Raw genomic sequence first — 23695 nt, 5'->3', positions numbered from 1 at the left:
GGACAGCTTTGGCAATGCTAATTTTTCCCATTATGAATTCAAAAGGCACAAAAGTACTTCCTAAGTCTTCACTGTGCATGTCCAAGCTGCTACCTTCAGCTAAAATTGCTCATCAACAATGTTTTAATCAGTGTGCACTTTACTTTCCTCTTGGTAGTTGGGCTCTCTTCACAGTGCAATATGAAGAATTGGGGACTGCAAGGTAATGGGTTCCATTGACAAATACTGTCTCTGAAAGGTTGGAGTTTGCTTCTTAATGTTTTTTGAGAGTGCCTGGCACTCCCAGGCACTGACTGATAATAGCCACAGGAGATGCTTTCCAATGAATTAAGGCTTTTTCAGGTTGTTTTCTTTTGGTCATGATTAAGGAGGCTCTGAATCATCATGCCCCTGCCAGAGCAATGAAAGTGATAGGCATTGAAAGTGGGAGAGTTTGGCAGTTCCACTGTTTTAAGGATCACCATTAAGATGAATTTCAATCCCCTACCAGGAAAAGGAAGAGAGAGTTTTCACATGAATGTGTACTTGCAGAAGACTGGTGCAGTTTTATGCAAATTATTCTTATGTCGAAACCACATGTAAAACTAAAAAATATTCGGACTTCTGGAGAAGGTATGGTGAACTGAAGACATCTCTGCAAAAGCGGAGACAACAACTGCAGAAAGGCCAACTGGTGAGTAGACCAGTTCCTCGGAAACTTTCCGGATAAGGAGAGGATGGAAGAGTGCTCGCATGTGCTCCAGAGACCACAGGACAGTGGTTTTCGGTGGGTTTGAGCACTGGGAGATGATGGGATTAACCATCTTGCTCACAACTGTGGTGGAGACTTTTAAAGGACATAAAAGTCACAAACCTCACTTCTAATCATTTTTGGAAATTGCCTGTTAACTATCTTAACATTATTACAGACCTTCAGAATGACGTTTGAAAAGCCATTGGGAGACTTTATCTTCAACTCTGAACAACAACAACAACAACAACAAAAATAATTATAAGCTTAAGAAGAATTTGAAATAAACAGCAAAAAGCTAAATAAGATTTTGATCTAAGAAAGTTATAAATGGATTATGGGTCCAGATAAATTTGGAATATTGACTTTTACTATAAGATTTTGGAATTAACTCTAAAAAAATAAATAGCTTCTTGTGGGAAACAGATTTATTTTGGCTATCCTGGCTATTTTAAGTCATAACAAAGATATGTTATTTTATGATTTTAGAAACTGGACACTAGAGGGGACTAAAGATTCTAAGCAGAAGGGAAAAAAAAATACAAGTCTGTTCTTGATGTCAGTTAATATTGGGACTTAAAAAATCACACACAACGTTATAACATTGGAAACATTAAAGGAGATATTTGAAGAATGGAGCCAGAAATCAGTAACTATAATATTAACCCTGTCAGTAATGATGTGCAGATGCTGACTGCAGTCAGGAAATCAGAAGACGCTTAATCCTTGGGAGAAGAGCAATGACAAATCTCGATAAAATAGTTAAGAGCAGAGACATCACACTGACAACAAAGGCCCGCATAGTTAAAGCAATGGTGTTCCCTGTAGTAACATATGGCTGCGAGAGCTGGACCATAAGGAAGGGTGAGCGAAGGAAGATCGATGCTTTTGAACTGTGGTGTGGGAGGAAAATCCTGAGAGTGCCTTGGACTGCAAGAAGATCAAACCAGTCCACACTCCAGGAAATAAAGCCAGACTGCTCACTGGAGGGAATGACATTAAAGGCAAAACTGAAATACTTTGGCCACATAATGAGAAGACAGGACAGCCTGGAGAAGATGCTGATGCTAGGGAGAGTGGAGGGCAAAAGGAAGAGGGGCCGACCAAGGGCAAGGTGGATGGATGATATTCTAGAGGTGACGGACTCGTCCCTGGGGGAGCTGGGGGTGTTGACGACCGACAGGAAGCTCTGGCGTGGGCTGGTCCATGAAGCCACGAAGAGTCGGAAGCGACTGAACGAATAAACAACAACAATGTCCAAAAGATGTTAATAAAGGAATGGCATGTGGAACAAATTTTATCAGACAAGACAGAGAAAGTACTGAAACTGGAACTACAAATGACAGGCAAGAATGATTTGGAAAAGGACAGTTTGCTGGATATACAAAAGAAACTGGCTGAAGTTTTAAAAATTGGACCTGGAAAATGTTTTCTTATTGGATCTACAGAAGAGGCTTGTTAAAGCCTTGAAGAAATCTGTGTGAAGGGATAAAGAAGAATTAAAGAGAAATCAAATCCAACAACAATGTTTAATGGAATTAAAGATTAAGACTGTTAGAAGTAAAAGGAAGGAATATAAAGTTGATTTATTTGATCAAGGTTAAAATAAAACATTTTTTGGTAATGTTCTGGCTATCCTTTATGGACTTTTTGCTGACACCAGGATTGAAAAGTTGGTGTTTTATGGATTTACTATAGATAAGAGATGGGATATGGTATGAAGAGATATCTGTTTGTAATCTTATAGGGGGTGAAGAGTTACTAAATTTGTTTATACTTGTTGTGATGAAGTTTGGAAGTCACTTCTTTATATATTTCTTTTCTTTTTCTTTATTATATTTTCTTTTTTTCTTCTTTCTTTTTTCCTGCACTTTTTCTTCTTTTTTCTTCTGTTCTCTTCTCTTTCTCTAAGTTTAGTTTGTATTAGTTTTTACTAGTATAATCAGAATTCTTAATAAAAATTATATTTAAAAATATATTAAAACTAAAAGATACTCCAGGACTGAGCCAAATGGCTCCTCAAAATTCATCAGCAAGTCTGTTGGTTTTGAAGAGGTCTCCCTTTCAATTATTCTGCAGAATGTTTTGTAAATATTAACCCTTGTTATATTTATATTCCAGAGGGAGGGTTTGGTTTCATGTGACTAAGATGTTTCAAAGCCAACTGAGATCAATGCTCTGCCACAGAAGATATAGGCAAAGTGTCATTTAGAAGCTGTAGAGACTAATTTTACCGAGACTGCAAACAAGCAGGGACTGGCATTAAGTCAGTATTTTTTTCAAGCTGTATCCTGATCAACTCTTCAATTCTTCTGGAATCTTGTCTTGAAAGAGAAGACAAGGCAGGTAAACTTTACTGAAAAAAAAACTTGTGCACAATTAGTCTTCCTTAATAGGAACTGCAGCAGGAAACCTTTGGGTGCATACTGCGTTTACAAAATGATAATGAAATCAAACAGAATTATATGAGCAGGGCCAACCCTGTTATTAGGCGAAGCGAAGTTAACTTCTTAGGAAGAGGAAGAGGAGAAAAAGGGGAAAGGGAGGAGGCTGTAGCAAAATAATTGCTGCACACAACAAATCACCAGAGAAAATGAATAAAATGTTTTGCCTAAATTCTTAGCCTACAGGTAAAGTGAAGACTATCAACAGGTTATTTATGCAAGCATTACTTTCTAAGTCAAACATTCAAGGATTTCATTGGCTGATGAACTGATGAGGAAAATGCCCCATGGATTTGAAAGGTTAAGGCAAAGAAAAGATGGCCAGATTTAAGAGACAAATTTTATTCTGTGTTATTTTGTGACTCCAAACAGTTTAAATCATACACACAGACATTATTTCTGAAAAGCAGCCCTCTTTCTTCTAAGGGCAGAAATCATGTGAAATGCCCACAGTAGAGTGAAACTCACATATAGACTGCAGTCTGGCCATTTATCCAAATGCATATCATCAAATGAGCAACATCTGTTATCACTCCTTTTCATTCCATGCCTTTTTATGATCATTTGTTTTGAAACTTTGCCTTCTAGGGCTTTGCAGATGCAGACCACAGGCATTAGTACGACCCTGAAAAAGCCTGCAGAAATCTTTCTGTATAAAATGTTAAAGACTAAAATGTTTTTAGATTCTCTGAAGCTGAATGAAATTAGGTAGAGAGCTTTTAGACCATAGGGTGACCAACCTGATACTGATAACAGTATTATTGTTTCAGATATATCAGGGTATATGCAAGTAAGGGACATATTTGAATTTTGGTGCTGGAGAAGACCTAAAAATACAATGCAAGCTAGGAAAACAAGCAAATGGATCATAGAACAAAGGGAGTCAGAATTTTCACTCAAAGGACTGATTATGTGCCAACAAGTTGGTGTCGACTCTTGTTGTTGTTGTTGTTGTTTATTCGTTCAGTCGCTTCCGACTCTTCATGACTTCATGGACCAGCCCACGCCAGAGCTTCTTGTCAGTCGTCAACACCCCCAGCTCCCCCAGGGACGAATCCATCACCTCTAGAATATCATCCACCCATCTTGCCCTTGGTCGGCCCCTCTTCCTTTTGCCTTCCACTCTCCCCAGCATCAGCATCTCCTCCAGAGTGTCCTGTCTTCTCATTATGTGGCCAAAGTATTTCAGTTTTGCCTTTAATATCATTCCCTCCAGTGAGCAGTCTGGCTTTATTTCCTGGAGGATGGACTGGTTGGATCTTCTTGCAGTCCAAGGCACTCTCAGAATTTTCCTCCCACACCACAGTTCAAAAGCATCGATCTTCCTTCTCTCAGCCTTCCTTATGGTCCAGCTCTCACAGCCGTATGTAACTACAGGGAACACCATTGCTTTAACTATGCGGACCTTTGTTGTCAGTGTGATGTCTCTGCTCTTAACTATTTTATTGAGATTTGTCATTGCTCTTCTCCCAAGGATTAAACGTCTTCTGATTTCCTGACTGCAGTCAGCATCTGCAGTAATCTTTGCATCTAGAAATACAAAGTCTTTCACTGCTTCTACGTTTTCTCCCTCTTAGAGTCGACTCTTAGTGACCACATGAATAAGATTTTCTCCATGACAACTAAGAATTAATGGCCTGCTCTAACTATCGTATTTTAGACACATCATGGGGAGACCCAATTTCCTTGAGACATTCATAATGTTTGAGAAAGTTGAAAGAAAAAGAAAAAGAGACAGCTAGGGGAAGGAGGATCAACAACATCAATTAATACGCCACTGAAAGACCTAAAAGGCTAAGCTGAAGACAGATCATTCTGAAGAGCATCTATTCCCATGGCTGCTGAGAGTCAACACCAACTTGATGGCTCTTATTAATCACTCATTCACAGCACTGGACAATGTGGTACATCAAAGTGATGCTGAAGTACCATAAATATATCAAAAGACTCGTCTTTTGATAGCTGACAGCAATTTGTCTTGCTTGATTTTTTAAAAAACTGGAGGAGGGTTACTAAGAAAAAAAGAAAAAATAATGCAAGCAAAATTGGCCTAGTAGAAAGTACACAGTTTGCAAGAATTGTTTTTATTTCCACAGATGCCTACAGTCGCCAAATGGACGACTTCTTAAAAATATAAATAGTGGGTTGCTATAGCTTAGAACTTTGAAAGTGCACATGTATAATCAAGAAAAAAGACAAAGAAAAGTTGGGAAAGTATTACCCATTCCCAGAAGCTAGAGATGATGAGATATATTTTATATATTGTATTTATATATTGTATATGTTTGATGTTTTGGCATTTTATTTTTCTTCTTGGTTTATTGTTTGTTTTTATGCTGTATGCTGGCCAGTCACATTGTTTGAGTTGGGTAGCCTTATAAATCTTAAAAACAAACGATCAAATGAGCTACCATCACCAAGTGTAAGGATGTTTTGTTATACTCTGAACATTCCAAACATGCACAGGCTCAAAAGGTGCAATTTTTGCTCTAGATCTCCACAACAAACTTTACATTTACATCCTTCCTATGGCAACTTTATGGCATCTTCCATAAGAGTTTCCTAGTCAGACTGCCATCTGGGCTCTGACCTGCAAAGGTGTAGCATCTTAATGCTCTAGGCCATCATTCCAGCCTAGAATACAGGTCTGGTGGTCCTTCGATAAATCTTTTTCCTGAGAGAAGGGCTGAAGCTCAGTAACAGGGGACGTGCTGTGCATGCAGAATTTCCCAGATTGCATTTTTTCCATTTCCAGATAAAGTACAAAAAGGCTGTTATTTGAAATCTTGAAAAGCAGCTGTCAGGGTAGAAGACAGTTTTAAATTAGGTGGACTCAGGGTCTGACTTGATTTAAAGAAGCCTCTTACATATCTGTGTTTTTCTCTAGTACATAAAATTGTACTAGCCCAAAGCTGATATGGAAGAATGAGGCCTAAAATATAAATAAAAATCCCAAGATCTGTCACATGCACATTTATCAGAAGTTAAATTTATCTGCTAAAGAAATGCCAGTATTTCCCTCACAGCAGATGGCAGCTCACTCCTGTTCAGTTGACCCAATTAGTAGCTCATCATAAATATATAAAAGCAACTTTCAAAGATGAGTGAGCAAACTATGTTAGTTCAGGACAGCCTTACTCTAATATGTCCCAATAAATATTAACAAAGTAGAATCACATAGAGCAGCTGATTATATTTTTAAAGACAACTAAAAACAGTCATAATACAAAGTACATGTTTGTATGTGTGTGTTTGTGTGTGCATATATATGAAAAATTTGCAAATTCTTTCATTCTCATGCTTATTTTTAACATTTCAGAATTTCCTTTAATTGCTCATATGTCAGTCTGCCATAGTAAAACAATATAAACAACAAAATTTTAATTAAATCCCAAGTCTTATGAAAGCAATAAATTTACCAGTCTAGGAAAAAAGACATTGCAAAAATATAGAACAACAAAAGATTGTGTTGTACAGTTCCACAGCCAAAAAAAAAAAAAAAATCCTGTGAACTGGATACAATCTCCAGTTTGGAGCGGTGCAATATCATGCATAATTGTTTAGAAATCATGATCACAGTCTTCAGTGAGGCCCTCCTCTTGTGTAATAGTGTATAAGATTACAGCCTTAAAAAAGAGAATCTGTAGAAAGGTCTTACTAGTCAAAGATTTTACAGACCTGGTGGACTCATGTAGAAAGAAAACTTCTCAGGAACATCTAGAACAATCCATTATTAATTCTGCCTCAGCAGGTGACAGCACCTAGCAGACTTCAGCTGATTTCAAAAGCTAAACAGAGTCATCTTTGATCTGTACTTCAGCGTGGGCTGCCTGGAAATTCCAGGGCTGTTTGCTGGACTGGGAAGTTGAAAAAGCATCTTGAAAAAAGGAAATGGTAAGCCACTTCTAGAACACTGCCAAAAATACTGCATGGATGCTGTCCCTAGGAGTCAAGTTCAACTTGAAAGTGTCTTTTCTCTTATAGTTAATCTATACAAGCCATTTTTTTCATTTTCTTATCTATCTTTTGGAAGCTCTCTTTGCATACCCCCATAAATCTAGTTTCCAATTTAGCACATTGCTGCACATATTTCTAAATCCAAGATTATTAATTATTTGCTTGCAACTGTGCAGTAAACCAGAAGTTGAAATTCCTGCTGTACCACAAAGATAATTAAGGGCCAAGTTAAAGCATTGCACAGGAGGCTCCTTATACTGAGTGAAAGAGTTGGTTTACTGCATTCTGCATCATTTTGGCAGGCACACTCTTTCAGCCCTATGTGGAGATGTGAGCAACTGATCTCACAACCTTTACAAGTCAAGTGCCTTTGACTTTCTCCTAAAAGGAGAGTATGAAGTCATATATTCATGAAGCTTTATTCTCCTAGTAATTTTCAAGAAAATAATTAAAGCAATCATTGGGGGAAAAAAGACCTTCTTAGTTTTAATTTTAAAAGTGAACAAAACATTTATAGGTAGTCCTTGTTCAGCTACCACAATTGGGACTGGCAACTTGGTTGTCAAGCAAAGCAGTCATTAAGTGAAACCATGACTGTGCTTATGATCTTACTTTAGCTTTCCTTTGCTTTACAGACCTGTGAAGGTTGTAAATGCGAGGCCTGGTCGCAAAGTTACTTTTTCATCACCATCATAATTGTGAACAGTCACTAAACAAGGCAGTCGCTAATCAAGGACTACCTGTAATGGGAAAGCCAGAAGTTCTTTTTACAGCCAACTGGTAAGCACCCTTTCCTCTTCCAGTCCACCCTTCCTTTGCCTGAGTTCCTTATATGCACAGGATATTTAACATGTGCTGCTTTATTGTAAAGCTCAAGTTAACTTTTGTCCAGTCAGGTGGCTGCAGCCCAGAGTTCAGCTAGGATAATAGAAATACTCACAGAAATTCAAATTCTTCTCAGTTAAATGCCACACTTTTCAATAGAGGAAGGAATGTTATCTCACTTTGCACCACATAATAAGACTGTTTTTTTTTTCAAATCCAAAGGGTTTCTTTCAGATTCAATTCCTGGCTTTTTTCTTAAAAGCATTGTCTGATGCTCTTCACTGGAATGGGGCTTTGGTTGGACAATCGCTTGAGGGGGGGAAAATAACCCTAGCTGCTAACCTCACAAACTTCACAATCACACAGTACAGAGAAAAGCTATTAGCCCACCCCTCCCAACTCTGGACAGGTCCACTTACATTAGGTGTGAGGCTTGGTGGATCCACAGAGCTGCCAGATTGCGTAGGACAGAGAAAGGGTGCAGAGCTTTCTCAGCTCTCCCTTCTGGTGACATGTAAAGGACTTTTCTTAAACCCAGAGCCTTTTCTTTTTAAGTAATGCTATATTTTCCTTTTAGCTGAGAAAGGGCTGGTATTGCTCCTTTTACAGTTTGTTTGTTTGTTTGTTTGTTTATCAAATTTGTCACCGCCCATCTCCTCCCACCAGGGGGACAGTTTCTTTTGCTTCATGTGTTTTTAGAATATTTTGTCAGCCACTCTGAAAACATTCAAACTAGTAGAGCAGAAGATAAATACAAGTAATAAACAAACCCGGTTCCACTATCAATTGGGATAATTCTTCTCTTTGCTCCTGTGGTTATGGTGAGATGGCTCGATGCCCTTCTTCTGCTGCTGCCAAGAGCTCAACAGAAGGAAATATACTAATGGAGCCATACAAAAACTTAACAAAGTAACCCGACCAGGAGCAATCAAGATGTTAGATTGCTTTCATGTGTCAGATGCAGAAACACCAACAAAATCCACTGGTAAAGGTTAGGAAGAAGAGTATTAATTAATGTACAGACTATATTGTGTTCGCCAACAATCAATGTGCAACGACTTGAGGGCAATGATGACTCAAAAATGAGCTCTCCCTGAAGATGCTCAGATTCCCTAGAGTCAACTACAAAGTAAAGAACGATTAAATAAGAAATTTGTTTTAAAAGGAGTCTTGATAGTCAAATGCAAGTCAACTCCTAGACCAATTTCATAAATTCCATCCAAGTGGTAGTATCAGTTGAAAAGCAAACACATAAAATGAGAACTTCCAGAACCACTGGATATCCCTTTGCATTTCTTGCAGGGCTTGTAATCATCCTGTGAGAAAAGCAACAGTGGTGTATATTTCAAAGAGGGCAGTAATTCATTATCAGAAGTGTATATTAGGAGTGCCTTAGTTATGTTTACAGTCAGATTTTTTTTACATAAAGTAAGGGAAGCCAGGGAGAAGATCCAAGTAAGATGAAACAACACATCTGAATGATTGGGGAAAATGCCAAGTGCACAACAGAAAAATACAGGTACACTCAGTTTGGGATTCCCACTTTTTCCTTTATTTCTGTATTATAAACAGCATTCACCAAAAGCATTCTCACTGGTAATTTTTAAAAAGTAATGAAAAAAGGGTGAGGCATGTAAAATCCCTGGGGTAGATGATGATAATGATTTCTTAGGTTTACACCCTGACTTTTCTCCAGGTGTTGTTTGGTGCACTCCCTTCTCTATTTTTTCCTCATCACAATAACCTTGTGAGGTAGGTTGCTGAGAGAGGTTGCTGAGAAAGACAGTGACTGACTCAAAGTCCTCCAGTGATCCTCTATGGCTGAGGATGGACCTGAACTCAAGTGAGGCAAATATTGTCCCCATCTTGAAAAGAAGGACACAGGAACAATCCTGCAAACTATAGACCTAATTTACAATTTGTAAATTGTATGCGAGACATCTATGCTGGAAACTTTGTGACTGGCTAGGACAGACTAGAAGTAGGCTAGAAGACTAACAATTACGTTTAAGGAGGGAATCTACAATGGATAACTACCTCCTTTTGCAGTGGCATCTTAAGATGAGGGTCAAAAAGTCAAGGTGGCAGCCACAACTGTTGCCACATGTAAAAAAGGGGCAGGGCTTTGATCAAGCAGCCACAGCCACCATCTTAACATTTTTGAACCCTCCCATGTGGATGAATGCATAGCATACAATTATACTTGCAGCACAGTCTCTAACTATATGTAGCTTTTGTGGACTTCAGAGCAACTTTCAATTCATCCTGAGATCCCTTTTATGAAACAAGCTCCAAAACTCAACTACTGAGAAACATTTGTTATTCTTAACATACACATAATCTTTTTAAGCCTCCTATCTTTTTAATGTTGACATAAACACCCTTTCCCAGTGAGAAAGATTTTTAAAAATATTATAGATCTCTTCACACTAGACACATCTGCCAGGAAATTCTTGTGGATTACAGAGAAGCCAATACTTTGATTAGCAGCAATCTGCATAAAGCAATGGTTAGATAGGTTGTAGGCTAGATTGGAGAAAACATCCCAGAAGAAGGCAACTGTGAATCACAACCCCTATTTTTGCCAAGAAAACTACAAGGAAACTTTTTTTTTGTTACTTGCTTTCTACCACTCCTGCGGTTACTTCCTCTCTTGCCCTCAGTTGTAAAGTCAGCAGCAATTTCTTCCTAGGAATTTAAAGGCCAGGCATATACTCTAGTTTGGGGCCTGGGGCTACTGAAACTGTAAGGCAAACAAGCAGTTTGAAAGCAAGCTTGGAAGACTGGAGGCAGGGACTTCTGGGGAAAAAAATGGTGGACTGAAGACAGCTCTGCAGAGAGCGGTGCTGTGGCAAAAAGAGGAGCCAGTGAATGGATCGGCTCCTTGGAATTCCTCTCCGGAGCAAGGAGAGAAACTGAACAAACAAAAGGCACTGCAACTCCCCCCACCCACCTGTCTCCCCCTTCATCTCTACCCTTTTGGCCACCCAAAATTGGATTGTATTTTTTAAAAATAAATGAATATGGAAAAAATTGCTTCTCTTTTGTTTGGCGGCGGGGGGGATGACATGCCAAAAAAGTCAAGTTAGGCATTTTCTGAATTTTTGACATGCCAAGCCCAAAAGGTTTGCCACTGCTGAACTAAGCAAATTGAACTTACAGATTTGTTTAGCTACTATTTGTATTGTAATTTATATGTTTTAATTCTGATTTTATTGTAAACCACCCAGAGTCCCCTTTTTGGGAGAGATGGGCAGTGATAGAAATTTGAAGAATAAATAAATCCTGCACTGTTCCAAATTTTCCAACCTGCTTTTAAGACTGGCAACATACTGGCAATAAGGAAGATTCTAGGGGTAGTAATAATGGACATTTGTCCAGGCTTCAAGACCATTAGGAGGAACTCCGCCCTCATTTTTCACAATTCTCAGACTATTCAAAATGATCAGGTACAGCCTGATGGAAATCTCAGTTCTTTCTCCAAGTGGGGGTTCACTGAGAATTTTACAAAATCACAATTCTAACTGTAGGAAAATCGTTCCCCCAAATGTGTCTAATTATCTCACTGATGGAGAGAGAGAGAAAAATAGAGAAATACTGTGTAAATTGGAATGCTGTAAAAACTTCTATTTTGGTGTATAATTTCTCCCAGGACATCTAAAGCACATGAAGATAAGGAACACATTTGTTCCCTTGTCTTTCTGAATTTATGCTTCTTGAAGCAGCTACAGCTATTGCCTGCATGTCGACCCCAAGCAACATTTCAACATTTGCAGGGGTGTTCAATGAATATTTCACAATGGTTAATTCTCAACAACGCAAACCAAGTTCTAGATTTCATACACAGAAGCTTTCTTGTGTTTTACAACTTGCACAAACCATTCACAAAATATCTATATCCAACTCACATAGTTTTCTCCCAAAAGAACACAATATCAAATTGTGAATAAAGGTCCATTTCTACGTTAGAAAGACAACCACAACAGAACAAATCTGTGTTGTGAAATTGTACCTGGACAACCATATCTTTTTAACTTTCATGAGTTCCAACAAAGCATCCTAGAAATTTCATCCTGGTACTGTCAATTCTTTGTCTGGAGACCCTAAATTTTCACACTGTACTACAGTTCTCAGGATTTCCTGGAGAGAAGAACTAACTAACTGCTAAATTAATCCAGTTGCATAGTTGTGTCTTTGAAGGCCACCATGGCAACCATTTGTTGTTATAAAGGGAAAAGCTTGATACTGTAATACATAAAAGAGGAGTTTATCACAGAAGGATATTCCAATTTGGCACTTAGGTCTACAAATACATGGAACAGTTAAAGCATCAATGATGCTAGTTTTTGTTTTTGTTTTAATTTTGAACGATTATAATATTATCACCACTCCAGGGTCTCTGGTCTGCAGAATGAGTGCCACTTAGTCACATAGGCAATGAGTGTGGCAGTTTCCCCACAAGCTGACATGCTATATGAGTTCTGGGTTAGGCTATAATCTATTTCTCCAGAGCCACACCACTGCTTGTGCCTGCTCAGAAAACCCAGCAGATTGCAAAATCTCTCTACCCCATATTATCCATATAGGAACAGCCTTTCTCAGTCTGGTGTTCTCCAGCAGTGTTGGAACTACAGCGGCCCAAATTCCCCACCACGTTTGGGGAAGGTTATCCTGGAGCATGCATCTTCTTCTCATACTTTCCTTAAAAGCCCATTGACCACATCAAGGACTGTTTTAAGGAAGAACTTACCTGGTCTGTTTCTGTGAATGTGCTCTGCTCATCATCTTCAATATCTGACTCTCCCACAGCAATAGGGACACAAATGGACAAGTCTGGGTTGGTCATAAAGTCACTGTTGTGGTCATCCGCCACCTGTTGCTCCACCTTGTTTGTTTCAGCTCTGTCAAGGCTGGTGTGATTCTCCTGGTTCTGATCTTCTTTGGCAAACTCAGTAGCCATGTGGTTGTTGATGCAGTTGTGGACAAGAGGTGGGTTCTGGGCCACAAGCTTCATCATGGCTTTCTTTTCAGCAGTTGCCTTTGGCTGTCGAAGGACACTGCAGCAGAAATCCCACATTGCACGCTTGATGTAGTTAAGCCCCCTGTTGATACGTGCAAAGGCAAGCTGCAGATTGTTCATCTCCCCATCCTCATCTGGTGCAGAAAGATTGTCAGCACTAAATGAGCTCAATAATAAGGCAAGAAACAGGTTCAGCACCTGAAATGCAATACAATATTTAAAAGTATTATTTGAATTTTCTCCTATATTCTGTTGTTTTGTTCGGGTGAATACAATGGATATAGTTATGCCCATTGCCATCAATAATAATAATAATAATAATAATGATGTCAGAGACTTTAAAGAGATCTAGTCTGTTTCCCTGTTCTGTTCAGTATCTGCAATGCAGGATTCTATTAAAATATTTCCAAAAGATTATTGTTCACCCCCTGCTTAATATTTTCAGTGTTGAGGAGCCCATTATACATACAGATTCCTATTGTTTCACCACTGGAAACAAAAAGCTGAATCTCTCTCTGATTCAGCTAAACCATTTTTATTTTTAGTGATGGAGTTCGCCACATGACTTCCGGAACTAAATCACACCCTTCTTCGTATAGTTCTTTGTTATGAATTTTTCCTTGAAAACTTTAGAATGATAAAAGTTACAATCCAGCTTACTTGGTGGGTACCAGTCTCGGGAAAATTGATTACATTAGATACCTTAGCATCAAAGTGTCTAATGGGACAGAGCTTTTTAAGTTCGTTCACAGGATGAATTGGATTGTTGTATGCAATTTGTTTTTAAAACTTTTTAGGCTGATGAGTTAAACTTGCTTTTAACTAAAAGCAAGTTTCAAATAAATAATGTCAGAAACCTGAATTTAATCAGTCTTTGGAGAGAGAAACTACGAGGAAACCTAATATATTACAAGCTTTCTTACTCTATGTAAGCACACAATGCACACACACACACCTGTCCTCCATGCATCTTTTCACAGGAGAAAAGGGGAGGTCCATGATTCATGCTCTGACCAAACTCTAATCCAAGCTTTCTTCTGCTGAACCCCTCCTAGCCCCCCATTTGGGAAATTAAAAACTTATCTTAGGGCACCTTGGCCTATGGCGAAAGATCGCTGCCAACTATTGCAGTCAGCACCTTGCTTTCCAGATGAGACACATTTATTCTTACTATGCAGAGTTAATGAAAGTGCTTCTAAAATTAGGAGCTTAAAAAAGAGATAGGGAGAGTAGGAAAGAGGTACATTTTGTTCTTTGTATTGTTATATTTATATCTCCCAGGACATCCTAGCATCAATGCAGATGCACTTATTCAGAAAGCATAAATAGAACAGCCTTGCGATGCAAAGGTATGTTCATGGGACTTGGGGGGACCCAAGTAATACAAGTGCATTTGTGTTATCCTCACTCTACAGAAAGAACAACATTCAGTTTCCCAAACTACTTCTGGGGGAAGTGTATCCCAACTAGTGCGATAGAAAAAAAAATTACCCAATGCTTTTGTACTAATTCTCATTCAAATTAATGGCAGAGAATTTGTACTGAAATTTCTTTTGGAGAGTTTCAATGGGAATCTTTCAGTGGGGTATCCTTGCTCTTCTTTAGTGATATGATGGCCAACAGATCTGCAGGCACAGACTGTCTGGCTGCCCAGGATCCTCTTTCCAGCTCTCTTCCTTGCTTCCTCTATTTAAATCCCATGGGAAAATGTTATGAGAGAAGTATTCCCATTGGGCTTTGCGATTTGGAAAGCGTGGCATTTAGGGATATTTCAATGTGGTGGGAAGTTCTGTCACTAACTAACCCCTCTAATAGCCCCTTTACTCTTCCAACAATAAAATCAACTCAGAAAAACACTATCAGGAGAAATTAAAAAGGAATTCTCAAGTATTCTGAAAATAAGCAGAAGTCTCTTTGCAGGAGAAATTCCTTGGGAAATTGCAAAGCATTAATCCCAACTACATAGTCAACTGAAGTTTCTTGACTTTCTTCCATTGCTATTCTCTTCAGTCCTGGTCCAATATTCTAATCAACAACTCCAGCCTTCTCCAACTTGTATCCTGCAGGTATATTGTCTGGCAATCATAGGGAAGTACCAGAAGCTCTTGACTTGTTAGTCAGTTGAATCACTTCAAATGCATGCAGGGTTCCAGCATGGAAGTCTCTATTATATTTCATCTGTGAGGCCTTAAGTGTCCACATACCAATTCTGGATGGAATCCCATGTAAGCTGACTAGACGGCTGCTTTTTCTCATTATTTGTTGCCTTCTCTGTGTTTAATCATGAAAAACCAAGTCTAAGAACTCTTGCAAGTCAGTGTGATCTGAATTGCACTTGACCTGAAGTGTCCCTGTCATTATGAATCTACCAGAAAGGCAATCATGGTAATCACCATGATTACTATGAAAAAATTTATGGGCAATAATGGCACATCATGCATTGTCTGAATTACCTTCATAGTTTTCAGAACTGCTTGAATTAGCGAATAGACCAAAGGTAAACCAGCAAGCACCAGGGGTGAGGGACAATGGAAACACAAAGTCCACAGTGCTAAAATAGCTGGGATGGCAAGATATGGAATATCCTTCACAATTAGCTCCCAACGTTTGTGGTTCTGATACGCCAAGGAGGACAGCAGAGATGCTTATATTTTTGAATCAATAAAGCTGCTTCTTCCTAATGTTAGGGAAGAAAAGGTGACACCCACTGCTAAATTTTAAGCCACAACCTATCACACAGATGGTACGTATCATTTGAAGCAAATTACATACATTACATCATTTGCTTGAAGATGTCATGACATGTGTTTTTGCTTGCCTTCCCCCTGGATGCCCATGTATCGCTCAGTGCAGGAATCCATCTGAAAGCCTCCCCAACCAATGGTGGTCTAGCCTCCGCTTGAACTCATCCAGCTACTGGGAGCCTATTCATCTTTCTCAGTGATTGGTTTCAGGGTTGACTTACTCTTACAGTGAGGAGGGTTTTCTGAACATTGGACTTGAATCTGCCTTCCTGTGTCTGAAGGCTATTATTCTGTGTCCTGCATTTTGGGGTGACATAAAACTGGTCTATTGCCCTGCCAACTTTTGCTCAGTGACAACTTCCAGAATGGCTATGGTAGAAGCTGAGTTAGACCATCTGCACCTTCCCTACCCCTGAAGCAAAATTGGCCACAAGCTGTTGAATCAGAAAAGAATGGTTTTTCTCTGCTGTTAACAGTTCAGAATTTGTACCCCTTCGAAGCAGGTGTCCACTTCACCTATGTACCATTTAGAAAATCCTACTTTACCCCTTTTTAAAAGCTCCCTTTCTTTGTAACTGGATAACTTTAACCCAGCACACCTGCACATATACAGAAGAGCCTTTTTTCATTCTGGGTATCATTTATCATAGGCTATTTGTGTTCTATTGTGATTTTTTTACAATTTGCATGCACCTACACAGCAAACTTAGGAGTCTGCGCTTTCCATCACTCAGCTATCATTGTTTGCTTTTATTTTTGAGTAGCCTGCCTTGGAGACACGGTGTCTAGTGTTTAGACAGAACAAACCATTTATGCGTTGTGCCCATTTGCTTCACATCACTTCACTTATATTGCCTCTTCTGGTGCTCTTACTGTGAACAATTTTTAAAATACCCAGGGTACATTGCCCAGTTTCGGCACTAATATCTGCATTGTTCTAATATTACAGTTCTTCTGAAATGGCATGACGCAAAGTTTCTTGTATTGCTTATAAGAGGAGCAACCTCAAATCTGTTTTGAAATTAATTTCCCAGATCTTTTCTAAACATCCACAGAATTAATCCAACTTCAGATTGGGTTTGAAGTAATTTAAGATCCTAGTCCCTGCAAAAAGAGGAAAGATCCAGAGCACAACATCTAGATGGGAAACTCCTTGCAAGATCCATAATGAAAAAAAGGCAGAATGCAAAATGAAGAATTTAAAAGTTGAAATAGCCTCAGTGCCGCATATGAGCATTGGTAGGACATTTTTACACAATTTCCATGGCCAAATAAATTCCTGTGCTGGGTGGGTGGATGAAGCATCAACTCTAGAGAGTACTCTGGGATACTCTGTGTGCCACAGTTTAGGTTGTTTCTATATCCAGGGACTTTGGGAGCCATGAGATTTATGAGTCATGGTAACTGGCCTACCAAACAACTGAGAGGGATGACTTGAAATCTGAACCCCAGTTGTGAAGTTTTATTTTATATGCCTGCAAACAGCATGAAAATTTTCAGGGAGTCATTTTTACTTTGTTCTGTTCCTGTTTCTTACTCTATGTCCAGCTCTTTTTAGCTATTTCAGGTACAAGTTCATAAGAGACAGCCAGAATTGTTACCTGCTTCTGTCTGTCAATAAATGTCCGGATAACAAAGCACTGCCTCATTCTATTTACAATCAGTACTCATCACTGTTCACAACTTGAGCTTGTGCGGAATGAGTTGGGAGGGGATCCTGCTGCCTGAATTGCATTATGGAATTACAGCAGATACAACTTTTCTGTTGTTGTGTTTACTGTCATTTGAACAACTATGTACTCTATTTATCCCAAAGGGAGACAACTCTGAATTTAAAATGACCACCCCTCAAACATTAGATAAAAATCCCATGCAATGCCCAGCTTCCCCATCATGCCAGCTTCAGGTGCCAATACCACTATAAGCAATTTGAGAGATTTCCCTCTCCTCAATAAATGTATGCATGTCTCTCCAGGACAGTTGAAGACATTTTGCTACCTTTATAGTACCTAACAAGGTAGACAAGGGTGTGTTTCTTTGGCACTTATAACAAAAAAAGTCCAGTGAATACCACATACGGGGAAGAAAAAGACAGTGAGTATAAATTAAATGAGTCATAATTTGCCACTCTTCCACAATGCTTTTTAACTATTGACAAGTCTGGTCTTCATTATTCTTCCACAAGTTGAGAAGGATTTTTTTCTACACTTACACGTTCATAACAGAGACTGGCAATATTGTCAATGCCAGCCGCAATGAGGAATCTAAACCACCAGCTCACCATGTCACACAGCATGGTCAATTAGCACTTGGCAAGATTAGAAAATCTGTGGCCCTCCAGGAGTTGAAGAACTACATTTCTCAGCAGCCCCCGCAAGCAAGGGCAAGGGATGATTTGTTTTGCAATCTGGAGGTCCCCATTCTGCCAGCTAATTTACATTCAGCCATAATAATAATAATAATAATAATAATAATAATAATAATAATAATAATAATAGATCAATTATTTCATGAAATACCTAAACCAAAGGGTCTGCAAATAGAGAAGATACTAAAAAAATAAAAAGATAATCCCACTAAATTGTAGCATTAATGCTTGAAACCAAGTGCTTTCTGCCAAGTGCAAATAGTTGCTTATAACAGCCGTACATTATCCAGCCCTTTTGTACATCACCAGCCCAGATTCAGGTTTTTAAAAGAATGATGTGCTCCTTCCAAAAGCAATTTCTATAACCAGCTTCCTGCAGTATTGTTCCCTTTGGAATTATTTTCAATATTTGCACTGGGTTTAAAGCTCCTTTCTTCCCTCCCACCTCACTTTCACCTTTATTCTGCAATGAAGTCATGCTTTTCACATCCTAGAGTGTTGATTTAGGAATGGCTGAAAGTTTACAGATTTCACAACCAGTAATCAAGTATGTAGCCAAGTGGGAAGAAAATACAAGAAACAGAAGGATACACATTTAGGGAGGAGGATTGTGGCCTGTCATATACTTAATGATCTGGGTTTTCTTCCTATAGTTCTATCCAAGGAGCAAGGAAGAGCTTTATTTTCTTAAGACCTCTGAGGCTCACCATACAATGCAATCAACCCTTTTTCCTCTTCAGAGCCCATTCCTTACAGCAGGGTTTCTCAACTAAGTATCTGTGGAAACTTAGGGTTTCACAAGAGGTCCCTGGAGGTTCCCTGGGAGATCATGATTTGTTTAAAAAATTATTTCAAATTCAGGCAACTTCACATTAAAGAGGTAAGTTTAAGAACATTGTTAATGCATATATACAGGCCTACACATGAAATGAATATAATAATTTTATAACTTCTGGCTTATATTTGAGCCTGAATGTGCTGGGGTTCCCCGAGGCCTAAAAAATATTTCAAGGGTTCCTCCAAGGTCAAAAGGTTGAGAAAGGCTGCCTTAGAGGCTGCCTTGCCCATGTCTGTGGTAAGCAGGACTGAAACAATCAGACAGTGGAGCCAAAGTTGGCAGTCCCCTATTCTTTTTATGGCACCCTTTTTTCTTTTTCTTTCTCTCTCTCCTTCAGTTATACTTCTCCCTCTGCTCCTCCCCATGAGCATTTTATTTTATTTTCATTCTGTTCGCCCACCCATGAGCAGGCTGCCAAGGAAACTGACAGATTTTGCCAAAAGTTTGAACTCCTTGCTTGCAAAGGAAGGGTGACTCTGGGATTACAGATTGCCCACTCTTGCCAGACATGAATCTTGGCATAGAGGTGCAACATGTTGGTTTTCATGGTTGCAACCAAACATTTTTCCATAGTTCAAGTGTACTTTCATATCTGGAAAGCTTGAGACATTTGCATAGAATAGTGTTTTCCAACCTTGGCAACCTCAAGATATGTGGTCTTCAACTCCAGGATTCTTAGCAATGGCCATGCTGACTGGGAATAGAGTTACAGTTCACACATTTCAAAGTTGTCTAGTTTGGGAAACACTGAAGGACTCCTGTGACATTATTATCTGTTCACCATAATTGCAATGCTAATCAGTAAGATCCTACTGGATATTTTCTGCTCTTTCACCCAAGGATTGGATGTCCTGTTTTCTTTCTGATTTAGCTAGAGTGAGTTCTAAGGTTATAGAGATGTAGTCAAGTATCAGTAACCTTGTTCTATGCCCACAGGTCAGTGGGTAGTCCCTTCTGTTTCTGCTTTATATTTTTATTCAATAGGAAGGTAAGGAGGAGGTTCAGCTTCCCCAGTTAAAAGAATACTGAGAGAGCACATTGCTATTAAGTTGTATGTCTCACTATTGGAATTCCCCACAATGTTCTAGAGCAAGACAGTGTTGCTCCAGTGCATTGTGAGGAATCAAAATAGCAGCAGATGGGTATCCTTCAAACAACAAGCAAAAGATTGGGAGGAACAGAGGTATAAAGCCGGCAGCAATGAGCTCTCATCAGCTATCTTAAAATACAGCCCTGTTATCCTGTCCCTGATTGTAGCACAGAGAAGAGAAGAATAATTAGGAATCTCCTAACACTTGGAAGAATCACCTATGATATATTGGGGATTCATGATACTTACTACAGGGCTATATGCATTGCTTCCTGGAAAACCATGCACTCCAAAGTTTTAAACGACAAGGCAAAGAGACAGTTATCAACAAGCTTTAAAGTCAAGGCTCAACATTAGCTGTCACAAAAATTGTTCCACCGTTTGGTTTTCCTGAGACAGAGACTTATACCAGAAAATCTTGGCTTCTATCTAAGTATAAGTGGTACTGATCAAAGCTGATTGCAAAAACTGAGTAATAACCTACTCCAAAGTAGACCATTAGCCCTAAGAAGATCACTTCTTTGCAGCAACTGGCACTACGTCACCTCCTCGTTCTTTAGTTCTCAATGCTTTTGCAAACTTGCAGGCTTCTTTTCTGTTCTGAGTTGGAGTCAACAGAGGATAGTCCTGCCAAGAAATTGGTGCACACTTTAGCTCTTTAACCAGCTTTTGTTGGAGCAGGACTCATCCAAAAGGCCCATAATACAAACTGAATTTTGACAATAACGAGGAATCCCCCCATATGCAACCTAACAAGGAAATATAAATGGTACAGTAATAACAATTATATCTTACAATGAAAAACATTAAAGAAGATCCAAAATCTAAATCTCAGACAAGAAAAGACAGCATGTTTTCAGAATAATGGCAACCAACATTTTCTTCTTTCACACTCTCAGTCATGCCCATGGGCATCTGCCGGGGCAGGAGGAATGATGTCACGTGCATCATGATGTTATTATGCATATGGTAGAAATTATATATGTCATTTGCATTTGTGCAATTAAGTCATGAAATAACGTTGCCTCCTCATGGCTTCTACTGGATGGTTATGATTATGTAAAATAAAACACACCATCCTTCTGTTCTCATGAATTTGATAAACTTCCAAATTCCTAACTTGTTCTGAATATCCCCTTTTCAAAAATAAATTAATACACCAGTCTAACTGCCCTTCTGTCTACTTCCACAGATCCACGTCTTGATTGTGTCAGAGATTTGGGTTTGTTGTTTCTTAGGTGCTTTGTATTTTAACTTTTGTGATGTTTCTAATTGTTTTTATTTTATTTTAATTCTGTCTGTCACCCAGAGTCACTTGTTGGGATGGGCAGCCATATAAATTGGATAAATAAATAAATAAAACTGGGACCCTTCTGGCCCAAGTGTAAGATAAGACTTCAGACAAACGTTAATTTGGGGTCATTTAATAAAACTGACGATTCTTGACAAATGAAAGCCAAGTCTTTCTTCTCACAGCATATCATCAATTTATGGAATTTGCTACTATAAAATGTGGCAATGGCAATGGTATAAATAGCTTTTAAAAGGGGATTGGAGAAAGATATTGCCAATTTGCCCATGGTTTACAGCCTTTCCTAACCTTCTAGAAATGTCAGACTACAACTCTTAGAGTTGCTAGCCAGCAAGACCAGAGCTAAAATGGTTACAGCTCCTGGTTAGCTAATATCTTCATATGCAAAGGAAGCATTCACTAAATGCCAACTGTTAGGAAGCAAAAGTGGGAGAATATAATTGCCTATTTTATTTGCTGACTTCTCTAAAAATATCTGATCAGCCATTATAGGAAACAGAACTGTGAACTAGATTAATGATGGACAATCTGTAATGTAAAATCCCATTTAGACTCTGAACCCCCCACATAACTGATCAAAATTGATGGTCTGGTTTCGTACCATTCTGAAGCAAGGAACATATGCAACCTATAGCATAAGACCTAAACTGGTCTTTATATAGTCTAAAAAGAATAAAGACAGTCTTCAAAATCCTTCCTTGCAAATGAAGAGAACAGAAATCTTACTTCCATCCATTTGTGTAATATTTCTATCCACAGTTAGAAATATTTTTAAATAGTAATTTTATTGAAAATTACAATTACAACAATAAAAACTAATGCAAACTAAAAGAAAAAGAAAAAAATAGAAGATGCAGAAAAGAAAAAGAAATAGAAAAAATAGAAAAGAAAAAAGAAAAAAAGAATATAGTAAAGAAAAATAAAAGAAATATATAAAGAAATGACTTCCCTCTTCATCACAAGTATAAACAATTTTAGTAACTTATCACCTTCTCTTAAAATACAATAAATGATCTCTTCTTCCCATATTCCATCTCTAATCTATAAACAAATCCTTAAAGACTTGTCATTTCAGTCCTGATGTCAGCAAAAGTCTATTAAGAGTTACCAAAAATAACAACATATCTATTTTAACCTTGATCAAATAAATGAACTCTATATTCCTTCCTTTTACTTCTAATAATCTTGATCTTTAGTCCCTTCAAATAATGTCCTGGAACTTGATTTTTTATTTATTTTTTCTTTGTCCCTTCTCACAAAATTCTTCAAAATTCTTCAACAAGCTTCTTTTGTAAATCCAATATAAGAAAATTATCCAGGTCACTCTCTTGGTTTATTATTTGTATATCTGTTTTAATTATTAAGACATCAGCTGCTTTCTTTTGTATGTCCAATGTAACATCTTCTTCCATGTCATTCTTGTAGTCTGTCATTTTTAAATCCACTATCAAATCAGTCTCAATCTTGTCGGGTAAAGATGTTCCTCTTCTGTAACATCTTTTAAACACAGTCTACCTATAGAGGCAGATACTCTTAAAATTAACTTCTGGGTCCATTGTTCAAAAATATCCTTCAATATGTCCAATGTTAAAATATTTTGCTTCATTCTCTATTTGTAGGTAAAGTCTGAGTGTTCTTCTCCTTTAATTGTAATCTTTAGTTCCTTCTAATTCCCTCTAATGTCCAATTTTTAAAGTATTTTTTTAAGGATTCAGAATAAAAACATTTTCACACGGGAAGAATTCCTTTATAATTAATTTCAAAATCTTATTTCAAATTTATCTGAACCCTTAGTCCAGTGTAACTTTCTAAAATCAAAGGTTTAATCACTCTTTTGCTGTTTATTCCAAAAACAACTTTTTAAAGTCCTTAAATTTGTATTTTAAAAAATCTTTCACTAAGAATTGAAGGAAACTCACCCAGTGCTGTAAAACTTGTCAATCCAAAGGTTCCTAATAGCTCAAAGGCAGTTAACGAGCAATTTCTGAAAGTGATCACAAAAGGAAGTATGCGAACCCAGTGTGCTTCCAAAGGCACTGAGTGTGGTTTGAGCAAAATGGCTATTTCCTCATCTCTCAGAGCTCTAAAGCTTCTGGAGACTGCTGCCTTGCAGTCTCCTCATGAGGAGCAATTGTCTGGAGCACTTGTGGGCAATCTCAAGTCCTTTTTTTGTCTGGAGAGGAATTATCAAAGAGCCGGTCTACTCACTGGCTCTTCATTTCCCCACAGTCATCAGTTCTGCTTTTCATGGAACCATCTTCAGTCTACCATTTCTTCCCCAGAAGTCTCACAGTTAGAAATATTTCTAACCAGATATTTCTCTGGTACATCCCAAGTGCTTAATTCAACTATCCCACAGTTGCCTGG

At 38.4% G+C, this 23695-nt stretch overlaps 1 protein-coding gene across 1 annotated transcript in view; it reads right to left on the bottom strand.

Moving 5' to 3' along the window:
* The window catches only part of LOC134497608 (sodium channel protein type 5 subunit alpha-like), a 113444-nt gene that overhangs the window by 74890 nt on the left and 14859 nt on the right, over positions 1-23695 (bottom strand). Inside the window, exon 3 of the mRNA XM_063303333.1 lies at positions 12678-13174. Within this exon, the coding sequence (XP_063159403.1) occupies positions 12678-13174 (497 nt within the window). The remainder of the gene's footprint in view (positions 1-12677; positions 13175-23695) is intronic.

The sequence above is a fragment of the Candoia aspera genome, chromosome 4, assembly GCF_035149785.1.
Source record: "Candoia aspera isolate rCanAsp1 chromosome 4, rCanAsp1.hap2, whole genome shotgun sequence".
NCBI lineage: Eukaryota > Metazoa > Chordata > Lepidosauria > Squamata > Boidae > Candoia > Candoia aspera.
This window is presented reverse-complemented; position numbering and strand designations above follow the sequence as displayed.